The sequence below is a fragment of the Podarcis erhardii genome, assembly GCF_964252035.2.
Source record: "Podarcis erhardii genome assembly, chromosome: 15".
Taxonomy (NCBI): domain Eukaryota; kingdom Metazoa; phylum Chordata; class Lepidosauria; order Squamata; family Lacertidae; genus Podarcis; species Podarcis erhardii.
In genome coordinates, this window is record NC_138505.1 from 20,307,672 (window position 1) to 20,322,122 (window position 14,451).

At 47.1% G+C, this 14,451-nt stretch overlaps 1 protein-coding gene across 2 annotated transcripts; it reads right to left on the reverse strand.

The window, feature by feature from the left end:
- Positions 1–1,247: 1,247 nt before the first annotated feature.
- LOC309330295 (peripheral-type benzodiazepine receptor-associated protein 1-like) lies at positions 1,248–9,201 on the reverse strand. 2 transcript variants are annotated; one of them, XM_081841697.1, is made up of 2 exons: positions 3,762–9,201; positions 1,248–1,399 (listed from the first exon to the last, which is right to left on the reverse strand). In XM_081841697.1, the coding sequence occupies exons 1-2, from the start codon at positions 9,184–9,186 to the stop codon at positions 1,341–1,343; spliced, it is 5,484 nt and encodes a 1,827-aa protein (XP_081697823.1). In that variant the 5' UTR covers positions 9,187–9,201; the 3' UTR covers positions 1,248–1,340. The 2 variants fall into 2 exon arrangements, with proteins under 2 accessions (XP_081697823.1, XP_081697822.1); XM_081841696.1 differs by having other exon boundaries at positions 3,636–9,201.
- Between the last annotated feature and the right edge of the window lie 5,250 nt (positions 9,202–14,451).

Here is a 14,451-nt window from a genome sequence, read left to right on the forward strand (position 1 = left end):
TTCCCATATGTAAAACGGATGCATGTTTTCTATGATTTATCAGATACTGTATTTGCATGACTTGGTTCACCCCACACCCCTTTTAGGTATTTGTTCTTACATGCATGGGAGCCAAGTGATGGGTGACTCTGTCAGTGGGTGACTCTGTTAATTCTGGCTTCTCATCTTCCCTATATTAAGTTTAGTTCTACCTATTTCCACATCAGTTTGCAATTCTTTTTCAAAAAGTCCTCATGAAAATTCATAAGCAATTTAGTGTGGATTTAACCTAATACACACATTCTTCCCCAATTACACACTTTGCAAGCAGAATTCCCTGGTATAATGCTATTTTTGTATATTGTTTTCATCAACATATGCATTTTATAGCCATTTTACCCTAATACATACTTTTTTCTTTTGGTTATTGTCAGGGAACTGCCATCGGAGCTCCAAGTGGTGGAGGGGCTCCAGGATGCTGGGAGACCCTCGGATGCTGAGGAGGGAACCAGCAGGGGGAGAGGGGGAGTTTCAGCAGAAACAGAGTCGCTTCCAGTGAGAACAGCGGGGAGAGCTCAGGACCTCCTCTTGGGATGCCCACTTTGCGCAGGATGCTGTCACGTAGAGAATCTAGGCGTAGAGTTTCTGTCAAAGAACTCTTATGTTGGAAGAAATTCCGGAAACGCCCACTGACGGATTCTGCCAGCGATTAAGGCAGCCATGCACCGATGGCTGCGCGGAGAGGGACAGTTTTAAAACTGATTACTAAACTCTAAGAGTGCAAGCGCCTACACACAAGTAGCCCCATAGTTCATCACAGTTATGATAAACATGGCTTGGCTAGAGAACTGCATTTCATAACTCAGGGAAGTGTGGCTTTTGAATAATAGCTGCATTTTGGTTTGTAGAATTTGAAGTGTGAGCTAAGCAAATTCCCCTTTAATGGTGATCTGAAGGGAATTTCTCCTCTATTCCTTGAGCCAATCTTGACTGGAGTATAAATATTATAAATAAAGAAATAGAGATCCTGCATTCTGATTATGCTGCTGTATTTGGACTGAAGAATGCTCATCTGTGGAAAGGCTGCTTTGCACTCATGGGATCTGCTGCTACAAGTTGAGCGTGATATACACACACAAAAATATTTTATTTTTGTTCTTTAAATAAATCCATGTACCGGTACTTTTTGCCACAGATACCACCTTTACAGCTCAAAAAATGGCAATACTTTTGCTGATTAAAGACAAAATGAAATTCAATGGCGATGATTGTAAGGTACAAACTTTGCAAATATTTTAATAAATAAGGAGTTTTAGTATAAGAATAGTAAATGTATTCAAAGGTAGCTCCCAAATCCGTCGTCAATATGGCTTCGATCCGAATAGCAGCATCACTCTTTCCTCAATCCAGTAGCTATAGCCTAAATTACACAAAAGCACAATTAAGAACTTTGTAGAGTAACAGGCGTACAAGAGTAAAGTAAAAACATAAAATGGTTCTGCTACTTCAAACACATAAATGAAGAAGGAAAATACAAATAAGATGGAATGCAAAGTGAAGCAAATCCTAGAAGTAACTTTCATTGGTTGGCATCAACAATTGTTCTAAAATGAAGAGCTAGACTTAAGTATAAATCCATGCAAATGTCTCATTAATTTAATATATTGTCATTGCTATTTCTAAAAGCTTCTGGGCGCAAGGCCTTAACTCAAAGCTCTTAGGGTGGGTGATCAACATCACCAAACACCAACAAACGCCTACCCTCAAAAGCTAGCATTAACTTGAAGAGTAACAAGTCATTTTTCTTCAAACACATGTGCAAGTTGAACATTCCAATCTGAAGTTAGAAAGCTTGAAAGCAAGAACAAAATGCTTTAGTATTAAAGTACGAGCAACTTTGCAACTGCATTCTATATAGCAAGAGTTGATTTGGGCTAGGAACATAGGGGCCATCTCACGCTGAAGATTGTGGGCGATGAAGGGCTTCAACTTTGCTCATTGACTTTGTGGGGACCCAGTCCCCACAAAGGGGGGTGAAGCACCCATGGCCCCCTGAAGTCTGCTCAAGTGGCTAGGAAAAAACCTCAAGTCAGAAGCGAGAGGAAGTGTGCAAGAAGACAAACATTTATTCCAGAGTTGCTGCTGCTCTTTTCCTCATCATCACTCAAGTCTGCTATTGGTACATGCATGCAGCTCCTGGGCACACCCACAGAAAGACTAACTTGATCACTGACATGGTATTTGTTCCAGTTGTAAACTAAAACAAATTATGTGCTTAAGCGTCAGGAATCAAGTAGCTGTTGCTTGAGGGAAATTTCCCATGTGGGGTATGGACACATCTTCAGTGAGTTACTTATTGGAGTAAAATTTGCCATCAATCAATATTCAGGTGAAGCATTTGTTTTACGATTGCAGCTCAAACGCTGACTCTGCTCAGTGCAATGTAAAGTAGTTGGAATTCTACAAAATGCAGACATCTTACAGAATGTTATTACAGAAGTTCTACTGAAGTCGATAAGCCTGACTCCTGGGTCTATGCCACAGTGAATACGGAAAGACTTGCTTTCACATAAACACGTTTAGAATTATACTGTAAGTTTGCTTACTAGGGAGGTATTGATACTGTCCATTCTGTAATAACAGAGATGCTGTCGACTTGGAACTACATCCACCCCAAATACAGTGGTACCTCGGGTTACATACACTTCAGGTTACATATCCTTCAGGTTACAGACTCCGCTAACCCAGAAATAGTACCTCAGGATAAAAACTTTGCTTCAGGATGAGAACAGAAATCGTGTGGCAGCAGCGCGGCGGCAGGAGGAGACCCCATTAGCTAAAGTGGTGCTTCAGGTTAAGCACAGTTTCAGGATAAGAACGGACCTCCAGAACGAATTAAGTACGTAACCAGAGGTACCACTGTACTTCTTGGGCAAGAATCTTTTACACTGAAAATATTGTTGTTCTCTTGCTATACAGTTCTAAACACTTTTTATGTCTATTGCTCATCTTCTAGGGTTTTCAAAAGGCTAACAAGTCTGATTCTTTTTTTTCAGAGGGAACAGCTTCCAGACATCTATGGTGCCTTTTTATTAAGTCTCTTCCCTATCTGTGTGCAAAAGTATAGCATTCTCTATTTTTAAAAAAGGTAGACCGCTGACAGTTAAGTCCAGTCGCAAACAACTCTGGGGTTATGGTGCTCATCTCGCTTTACAGGCTGAGGGAGCCAGCGTTTGTCTGCAGTTTTTCCGCGTCATGTGGCCAGCATGACTAAGCCACCTCTGGCGAAACCAGAGCAGCGCACGGAAACGCCGTTTACCTTCCCGCTGGAGCGATACCTATTTATCTACTTGCACTTTTGGCAACTGCTAGGTTGGCAGGAGCTGGGACCGAGCAACGGAAGCTCACCCCGTCACAGGGATTTGAACCACCAACCTTCTGATCGGCAAGCCCAAGAGGCTCATTGGTTTAGACCACAGCACCACCCTATTCTCCATTTTATATGGCAGCTAATTTTTCACGCACATTCAGCAAGACTTTTCTTGGGTGCTTAGGATATTATAATCCCAAAGCCTTAGGTGGTAGGTTTTTAATTATCCTACTGCCAAGATTTGGGGTCAGATCTGTTGATTATTATGCTGTCTAGAGCCACTAACCTCCTCATATGTTTTCATCTTTACTGTAACTTGACTTTAATAGATGTTCTTTCACTTCCTTACTCTCAATGTACATTTCAGATACCAAATTGCAGGGAATATACCCTTTCTTTCCTTCACATTCACCTCGGTAAAAGCCATCAGCATCTTGCTGACCAATCACTTTCAGAATCTGTCCCTCTTTAAAAGATAGCTCCTCAGCTGCGTCAGAATTAGGTGACATAGTTATGGGATCGTAGTCAAAAAGTGCTACAAAAAGCCTTGTTGGGTCATCATTAACCCTTTCTCCTGAAACAAAGCTGCTCTGAGGGCCTGAATTAGGCACTGTTTGGTCAGTTCTGGGGCTCATGGTTATAATTTTATCTTTTGCCAGTTCTGCAAGGGACACTGGCGTCTCCTGTGGTTTAGGGTCTTCTTGTCCAGAAATGTTAATCCTATACAACTGGTTTTCCTCTTCCTCAATATCTGAAAGATCTGAAATATGGTTATGGTCACTGAGAGGAGCCTTCCAGCTTTTAGTTCTTGATATTTGCTCTTCCTTCATTTCAGCATCAGACACGCTCAAGTTGGAGAGTTCTTTGCATAACTGCTTAACATTCTTTCTGTGGTTCTTTTCAGAAAAATGACCTGGCTCTTCCTGAAGACAGAAGTTGCGCATTCCTGCACCTCTGCAATTGCCCTTCTCCAGTTCAAACTCTGTGGAAGAAACAGTGGTTGCACCCATAATGTCAATATGGCATTGAAAAGATGGATCTTTGGCATTGGTATGTTGGGCCATTGTATACACCTTGATCTTGCTGTTTTCTGGCTGATTCTTACCTACAGTTGTTTTAGTCAGAGGGTGATCTTCTGAAATTTCTCTTCCAGCGTCTCCAGAAAATACGGGCAGTGCGGAGCTGGCTGGTCCTTCATACTTTGACGTAGGAAAAACATGTTCTGAGGAGTGCTTTCTAACAGACGTGTGTAGAATAGAATCACCCTTGTCTTTATTTCTTGCATCGTGTGAAGTTGTCAGTGCAGAAGAGGTCCTATGATTCTGAGAAACATTTACTGGCACAGAAACTGCTTCTTCTTTGTAATCAGACATGAAGTGAATGGCGAAATCGGTGTCTGCACCAGCCAGGCACATGTGGGAGAAGACAGATGAGGACATACTGGTTGTGGCAGAGATGTGCCCATCTTCAAACTCTAAGAATTCTTTGAAAGTCATCTCAGAGGCATGACTGGGGGAAAAGAACTTTGACATTAAAGAATTGGGAATTTCCAAATGAGCGGATGGAATTAAAGCTGGCACAGAATCCTCAGATTCCCCAAAGGGGGACACAGTTCTCACAGAGACCTTCCAAGACCCTTGGAACATATTTAGCTGAGACATTGCTAATGATATACTTCCAGCTGTCGGTGATGCAACTTCTGTGACTTTCTGTCCATTGATATAAATTGCATAGCCAGTGACTTTTACTCCATTGGATGATCCTGCTGCATCAATTGTTACTGGCAACCAGCTAACAATTAGGAACTCTGCAGAAGAACTAGGTTGTACTTGGACATCGAGGGGAGCATGAGGTGGTCCTGCTGGTGGAGTAGTGAACATAATTGCTGCCGATTTCTGCTCCAGATCCCCTTGAGGAAACACCAACACTTCTTTAGGAGGCAGTGTTTCCACTTTTACAGTGTACTGAGTGCTGGGGCTAAGATTCTGGAAAGTATACCAATATACCCCTGCCTTTGTGACATCATACTCCATCTCATTAAGGTACACCGAATGAGTGTAGTTACTGTTGCTTGGCAACCAAGTAATTTTTGCTGATGTTGCAGTGATGCTCCAAAGCTCCAGGAGTGCCGGCGCAATATGGAAACTGTTTCCTACCAGGAAAGTGCATTGCATCTTATCGGAATTTCCTTTGTCTGTCACACTTTGAACGGAGATGCGATAAGAACGCAGCTCTAAATCTAGGTTCTCAATCACTGCTTTCATCTGACTGCCATACTTCACACTGTGACATAGATCTGTATTGACATAAATGTTATAGCTGTACACTTTGCCCTGGCTATCTAGCATGTGGGGTGGGTCCCAGCCTATAAGGATGGACCTAGCAAACTGTTTGATAAGAGTCAGGTTCTGGGGACAAAGCGCTGCTGCCTGGTCATCACACAGCTCCCCTCCCAGTCTGTTAGACAACAGATTAACACACATGTCTTCATCAAGGCTGTCGCTTTTGTCTTCACTACTAGCACTTTGGCAGGGGAAACTTGTTTCACGGTATGAATGATAAGAAACATCATTTGGCTCTGAAGGGGCAAAACTTATTAGATCATTACCTGAAACTTCTTCAACTAAGTTTGAGGGGATCAGTCCCCTCCTACCATCCATCAATTCCCCTTCATAGAAACCATCCTCATCCATTTCTCCATAAATATAAACATATTCCCCAGCTGTCAGTGGAAGTTCTGCTTCAGGGTTCTTATTAGGGCCATGAAAAGGGTCATAGCTATACCGTGCCAAAAAGACAGAAAGTTTTGAAGGACCTTGATTTTCTAGCTGTTGGCTTATAGAAACTTTATCTGTCTCTAGGTCTTCTGTTTCACCTGCTGTATCTTCTTCGGGATTTAGGCAAGATTTAGAGCTGTTCTGTATGGATTCGGATGCAGATGAGTTTGACTGGGATTCTAATGCTTTAGTTTTCTTGGGCAAGCCAGAAGAACCCACAGATGCAGAGTCTTCATCACTGATGCTTTTATTACAATGGCGATTGTGGCCAGTACATTGTTCCCATTTTCCTGGGCAAATTATTGCTTGGGAATTGCAAGTTGCATGGGATAATTCTGATTCTAAGAGCCCAGATGTCTTAACTTGCTCAAGTTCTTCAGTCAGGAGATTAAAGTGTTTGGTCTGACTGTGATACTGGTTTTCCAGCTCTTTCACTTGAGCCTCAAGCAGCTGTACTGCCTCCTCATGCTCTCTTTTTATCTCTGTCTGCATGTGATGCAGTTGTTGTATTTCTCCCTCTTTCTTTTGCAGCACCAGTAAAGTTTTCTCATGTTCAGATTCCAACTGTTGCCATCCTTCTGCAGTCTCTTTCATGTTCTTAATGACTTGCTCCAAACTCTCCACTTTAATTTCCAGTCCGTTAGTCAACTGCACGGCAGAATTGTAGTCATCAGTTGCCTGCATGAGCTTCACTTTTATCTCGGTATTTTCACTCTGGATCTTTTCCATCTGTTTGTTCTTCTCATGTAGCTGAGAGTTCTCCTCTGCAACCTTGGCCTTTTCACTCAATGCTGCATTGATCTGCAGTTCCAAATAATCACATCTCTTTTGTTTTGCCTCCACTTCACATTGAAGGCTTTTACACTCCTGAGCTTTTTCAGCCAGCTCCCTTTTCAAAGTCTGCAAGGAATGCTCAGCATCCGAACCCAATGTTAAAGTGCTGCCTTCATCATTCTTAGCACTGTTCCCCAAAGCTGGTGCTTCTGATTGCGCATCTTTCACCAATGTGTCCAATGTTTCTGGCATCTCCTTTGGCAAAGGCAAGCCCTTTAAGCATGCGCCCACAGCTGATGCTTCTGGGATGATAACTGGTGAAGAAGGAGCACTGGAGGCCATTTTGGAGAGCTGAAAAGATTCCCTGATGTTCCTGAGCATGATCTGTCTTTGCAGCCTCAGCACTTCTCTCTGAGACTCTCTCAGCAAGCGATCAAACTCACAGATGTTGAGAAAACAGGCATTCTCTGTGCCTGAAGACAGTTTGGCCTGTAGCTCCCAGCACTCCTTCTGCAAGGCTTCCAGCTGCTGGTCCTTTGCCAACAGAACATTGGCTTGTTCGCTCAGGTCCTTCACCCGCTGCCGAGCAAAGCCGCTCTTGTACAGGTCTGTGTCGGGGCAAGCCAAGGCTAAGGGGATTGGGGCGCCGCCAACCTTGAGGCTGGATTCCTGGAGCTTCTTGGCCCGCTCTTCCAGGCGCTTGGCGATGGCCGCCAGCTCCGTGTTCTTCCTCTTCAGCCGCTTCACTTTGTCCTGCATCTCTGGGAAGCTGCTCTTCCTCAGCAAGGCGTTCTCCTCCTTCAGGTGGGTGCACCGCTGCTCGAGGGCCCCCAGGGCATCCAAGAGGTCCGTGTTCTGCTTCACCAGCTGGTCGTACCCACCTCCCAACAGCCAGTCTTGCTGCTGGCTTTGCAGGCCTGTGGGAGGCGTTGCGCCTTCTCCCGCAGACCCTGAGCTGCACGTTTTCCCTTCCGGGGGTGCATCCGCAGACCCCTCTTCCTTGGCCCCTTCCTCCAGAGGGGCCTTATCTTTCCCCAAGGAAGAAGCAGTGGCCGCAGCCTTCTGGGCCTCCGGCTGTGGGGCGCAGCCGCCACCCGCTTGGCCCCCTCCTTCCAGCAGAGCATGGTGGGGGTGGGGGTGAGGCTCGCATCGGCTCAGGTTGCTGTGCAGGGAGCGGGACTTGGAGGCTGTCCCGCTGTCGGGGGCGCAGGAGGCGACCACGAGGCTCTCCAAGGAGCGGGGCCTGCTCTTGCCCAGTCTGTGGCCGGGCAGTGTCGTAGGCGGCGGCCTGACTTTGTGCGAGGACGCCAGCGGCGAATGCTCTCCCTCGAAGCGCTCCAGGATATACTTGAGGAAGAGGCTCCTCTCCAGCTCCAGCTCGGCCTTGAGGTGGCGGATGCGCGCGGCCTGGTCGCCGTCGACCTCCCAGCGGAGCTTGCCCAGCACTTCTTGCAGCTTGGCGCGGCACTCGCCGTTCAGACCCGCGCTGCTTCCTCCACCACCACCACCGCCGCCAGCTCGGCTGCTTCGGCTGACCAGCTCCTCGGCCAGCTGGCGCTGCAAGTCGCGGGCCTGCCGCATGGCGGCGTCTCGCTCCCGCTGCAGCAGCTCCTGGGCCTCTCGCAGCTCCGCCTCCTTCCAGCGCAGCAGCTGCCGGATCTCGGTCTCGCGCTGCCGGGCGCCGGCCTCGCGCAGCTGGTGCAGCTCGCGCGCCCGCTGCTGCTCCCACTTGGAGCGGAGCTGGTCGGCCAGCAGCTGCCGCTCGCGCTCGGCCGCCTCGCGCAGCTCGCGCGACTCCAACGCGAAGCGGCGCCGGCACTCCTGAGAGCGCAGCCGCTCCGCCTCCAGCTCCGCCCGAAGCGACTCCAGCTCTCGGCGGTGGTCCTCGTGGAAGGCGGGCGGAGGCCCCGCCGGAGGAGGGAAGGGCGGGGGAGGGGGAGGAGGACCGAGAGGCGCCCCGCTGGAGACGCCGCCGCCGCCGCCGCCCAGGGCGGCAGGAGGAGCGCCGCCGAGGGCTTGGGACGCGGCCTTGCGCGGGGAATGGCGCGCAGACAGAGCGGGGCCTCCGCCGCCCCCTGAGGGGCTGTCTTTAGTCATGGCGCGACCAAGGCCGGCAGGTGCGGCCCGCCGTGTGAGGCGAAGGCGCGTGAGGGGAAGTTCAAACCGTCGCCAACCGCCGCGCGTGGAACGTTCCAGGCGTCTCCCCCTCCCCCGCCCCCTCGTTCGCGCGGGCGCGCTATTGTCCCCGGTCCTGCCCGCGCGGTGAGTTCCACAGGCTTTCCCCATGCAGCCCAGGAAGAAGCGCCCTCTTAGGCCCCTGGATGCGATGGGAAGTTGTTGCCATCCCTAGGAGCCAATGTCCCTTTTTGGGGGGCCCCGAGAAAATATTGGAGGGGGGCTGCCCTCCCTCCCAGCTGGTGGGCACTGCCATTCAAATGGTGTATGTGCACCGTGCCGTGGGATCGATTCAAGCTGGCATCGCCTGTTGGCACCCGTCTGCCTCGAGAAACAATGGAGTGCACCACTGGGGGTGAAGTCAAAACCGTTGCATTAGCAACGCCTAGCCTTGGCAGTGTGAATGAGGGTCCTGGGCTGCCCAGACGACAAGAGCCTCCTCTCGTTCATTGAGATCCAAAAGAAAGCAGAGCAATACATTTGGCATTGATGTGGCTGCAGGAATCGTGTGAAAGAAGCATACAAGGCACCATCCAACCATGTTAGGGACTACGCTCCGGATTTACTCCTTAGCCTTTTCTTCTCCCTAAGATATCCCACAAAGCAGAGGGAACCACTTGGCAGAATAAGGCCAGCCTAGAACTGGGCAAGGAAGCAGTAAGTCTCCTGAACCAAGCAGGCAGTGGAGTTCTAAGGAGGCAGGGATTGCATGTCAGGAAGGTGCGTTGTCACATAGTTTCCCTTATAGCTGCCAGGTGCTTCACTCACCTGTAAATTCTACATATATCTCCCTCTCTGGTATATGTTCATTTATAGAAGCATCTGTAATTTGTAGACCCTTGACTCAATAAGAGCCCCAGAGGAAAAACTAGGACAATATATCAATGTACAGTCATACCTTGGTTGTTGAATGCCTTGGTACTCATACGTTTTGGCTCCCGAACGATTGAAACCCAGAAGTGAGCTGGTTTTTGAACATTTTTTGGAATGTCCGATGTGGCTTCCATGCACCTTTGCAATCAGAAGCCAATTGGAAGCTGCGCCTTGGTTTCCAAACGTTTTGAAAGTCAAATGTACCTCTGGAACGCATTCTGTTCGAAAACCAAGGTACGACTGTGCTGATATTAGTACCAATTATATATCAAAAAGGGAGTACTACTTCTTGAAGCACATAGTTAAACTATGGAACTTGCTGCCATGGAAAACAGTGCTGACCAACTTAGATGGCTTTAAAGAGTGGACAAATTTTTGGAGCAGAGGGATATCGATGGTTACTAGCCACAATGGCTAGGCTCTCCTTCCACAGCTGGAGACAGTTATGCTTCTGAATGCCAGTTCCTGGAAGCTACAAGAGGAGAGGGGGCTCCTGTGCTGGCATCTTGTTTGAGAGTTTCCCACAGGCCTCTGGTTGGCCAATGTGAGAACAGGATACTGGACAAGATGGTCCACTGGCCTTCTTACATTCTTAATGAAACTGTAACAACAAAGAGCGTTCATAGAACCAGTAAACCACAGCACACCAAGTCCATTCACTACAAATGTAAGAGCCATAAAAAGGAGGAGGCAGCATTCAGGTACCCTGGTCCCAAACTGTTCAGGTCCTTGTAGGTAGCAACCAGCACTTTGAATCGCACTTAGCCACCCAAGCCAACCTGTTCACAAGTAGTTTACACAAGTGGAATGTTTTGGGCCGGTGATCCAGCACCCTGTGCCAGATCTGCATATGGTGATTGATAGTGTTTCCAGCAGTGGCAGCAGGAACATCTAGGGAGGCATCTGAAGGACTCTTCCCCTTCTCAGGATAGGCAATATCACATGCCTAGATACCTGTGTTAGCTGAACTGCTTTGAGGGTGGCTATTGTTGAAAAAACAGCATACAAACAAATAAGTGAATAAAAATGGACTGATTCCAACCATTGCTTGTCCCATCAGCCAGTACCCTAACATTTCATGACCCTAGCATTCCATGTGATGGGATGCACATGTAACATGTACCTGTTTATCAGGCCTTATACATGCACACACATCTTTTTAATTGCTCTTCTCCCACCCCACCAGTTGGCCAGGTCTGAAAAGCCTGTCTAGTAACTACAAAATGAGAGATGGGTGGTCTCCACCAGGACACTCACACTGATTTGGAAAACCCACCACCACCAACCCACATGCTCATGGCACACTCTTCTTTAAATATTTTTGTTTTCATTGTATTTAACCAGATTTATATACCACTTAATTAAAACAAACAAACAACCCTAAGCAGTTTCCATGAAACAGTAGAAAATGCTACATTAAAGAATACAAATAAAATCAAACTTTTAAAAAGCAGGCATAATAATATTTATCAAAATATGAATAAAAACGAGATGTACATAATAAATTACAAATGAAAATTCATATATGTTTCATATTCTCTGCCTTAATACTCATTGAAAGAGAGGCAACTGCAAAGAAAGGAACACATTGTAGAGCCTTCATCTGACCTACAACTTCATCTGCCCCTTCCCCTTCCACCACCTGATAGCCTCGTGTTGATTGGCATGGCTTGGGGAAAACTATATGAGCCCCTCTGAGTCGCTTGGGATTTCCCCAGTTAATAGTTAATAGCTGGATAAATAAGTGCAAGTCCAGCTGTGAGCAGATGTGTTTAATTATTTCCTTCCATGCTCCCAACAAATCAGTCCGAAAGGTTGCAAATGGTGAAACGTCTTAAGAACTTTCAGCCATCTTTTAGACAACGTGCCAAGGCCTGAACTTGGCGTGAAGACCAATGCATGGTTCTCAAAGGGTGTGGCAGGAAGATTCAAGGACAAAGAAACGTTTAAGCAATTCAGTGTAGTATAGTATAATTTTTATTTATTTATTTGCAGAATATTGATAGATATCTTCAGAATCGAGCACTGCTAGAAGTTATTTTTGTTTTTCAATGTATCAATATTTCCCCCCCCCCCAACTTATCAGTAAAAAAATAATGGCATTAGCAATTTTTTTATTCTGAGAAAGTGGCCTGGAGGAAAAAGGTTTGAGAACCATTGCCCTAATGGGTGGTGGCAGGGGGGATGGTTGGCTTTTGATGTCTTCCTACATCAAGTGCTGGGAAAGGGAACCTCTGCCTTACTCTTTCCTGCAGAGAGCCATGGACCCAGCAAGAGTGAATGGCGGCATGTGGGTAGGAAAGCATCCTGCCAAAAATATACCTCCTGCTCCTTCGTCTCCCTGTTCTTCTTTAAGACTATTAAGTTATCTGGGAAAAAAGCTAGGAAGCTTTTTTTCTTTGCTTTTCTTTTCTTAAAAGTCCCAAAGGGAAGCGTTTTGGCCTCCTTTGAACCGAGAGTTGCTGTTTAAATAGAATTATAACTGTATGTCTGCACAGAGGAGAAGGTGCTCTGCAGGGCAAGTCCATTTGCCAGAGCTTTGATAAAATATATATGTATAATTGATGCAGCTGTTCGGTTAATCACACCCTGTACTTAAGACCGATTAAAGCCCATCACATTAATTTAATTGAAAGGGGGGGGGACTCTGGGAATTGTACTAGATTTCCCCCATTAAATTAAAATTACTGCCCTCGATTAGATGTCCTAGGTGTCCATTGTTGTTAGCAGATAATGGAATTATTATGCAAATTGCTATCTGCCCTTAATTGATCTGGTCACTGATGCCTTTCTAGTTCCTCCCCGTCTCACACATTCCTTTTCTCCTAAGCTTAATTGTAATTACATTCCCACCCCACCCCTAGGCTGATTGATGTAGGCAGGAACCCAAAAAGAGACTTTGACACACCCAACAGCTTCTATCTATTGCTAGGATTTCTGATTCCTTTCCCCTTTGAACAGCAGGACCTCCTGCCACCCCTCCAGACTGGCACATATGTGGAGGGCTTTTGGGGTGGGGGCTGTGACTATAGCTTGCGACATGCCATTGATGCAATAATAGTGCATTAGTGTTAGATTTATACCGTCCACACATCATGCAGAATTGTAAAAGAAACAAGCGACCAAAATGATCAGGCGGGTGGAGCAACCTCCCCTGTAAGGAAAGGTTGCAGTGTGGAACTCGCTTCCACAAGAGGCAGCGATGGCCACCAACTTGAAAGCCTTTAAAAGAGGATTAATAATAATAATAATTTTTTATTTATACCCCGCCCTCCCCAGCCTAGGCCGGGCTCAGGGCGGCTTACAAGCAATAATAAAAACAAGATGAATGATTACAACTTAAAAACAAAAATAAAATACAACATTAAAATAATGGAACATTAAAATATTAAAATGTAGCCTCATCGCAGGAGGAGAAGGAAAAGAAAAAAGAAAGAGAGGGAGGGAGGGAATCAAATTGGCTCCAAGCCAAAGGCCAGGCGGAACAACTCTGTCTTACAGGCCCTGCGGAAAGAAATCAGATCCTGCAGGGCCCTGGTCTCATGAGGCAGAGCGTTCCACCAGGCCGGAGCCAGAGTTGAAAAGGCCCTGGCTCTGGTTGAAGCCAATCTAACTTCCTTAGGGCCTGGAACCACTAGGGTGTTGTTATTTATGGACCTTGAGGCTCTCCGTGGGGCATACCAGGAAAGGCGGTCCCGTAGGTACGAGGGTCCTAGGCCATGAAGGGCTTTAAAGGTCAAAAGCAGCACCTTAAATCTGACCCTGTACTCCACCGGGAGCCAGTGCAGCTTGAAAAGCACTGGGTGAATATGCTCCCATGGCAGAGACCCTGTGAGGAGCCTCGCTGCAGGATTCTGCACCCGCTGGAGTTTCTGGGACATCTTCAAGGGCAGCCCTGCGTTAAGCGAATTACAGTAGTCAAGCCTGGAGATGACCGTCGCATGGATCACTGTGGCCAGGTCGGGGCGGGAAAGGTAAGGGACCAACTGCTTGATGCGGCGAAGGTGGAAAAATGTCGCCTTGGCTGTTGCTGTAACTTGCGCCTCCATGGAAAGGGAGGCGTCAAAGATTACACCCAAACTCTTAACGGAAGGCAATGGCACTAATTGGGCCCCCGCAAGAGAAGGGAGTTGGTCCCTCATCCCCATGCCATCCCGACCCAGCCATAGGACCTCTGTCTTCAAAGGGTTTAGTTTCAATCGGCTCCCACAAAACCATCCAGCCACAGCTTCCAAGCATCTGGTCAGTGTGTTCGGGGCCGAGTCGGTGTGGCCATCCATCAGCAGATAGAGCTGAGTGTCATCAGCATATTGGTGGCAGCCCAGATTAGACAAATTCATGGCTGACAAGGCTATCAATGGCACTTAGCCACAGTAGCTCGGTGCTGCTATTGGAGTGGCTTTTACTCCTGTTGAATGGGTTTTAAAATGTTGATGCAGCCATGCTTCTGAATACCAGTTGCTGGCATAGGCGCCGACTCCATGGGGCCTGAGGGGGCCCGAG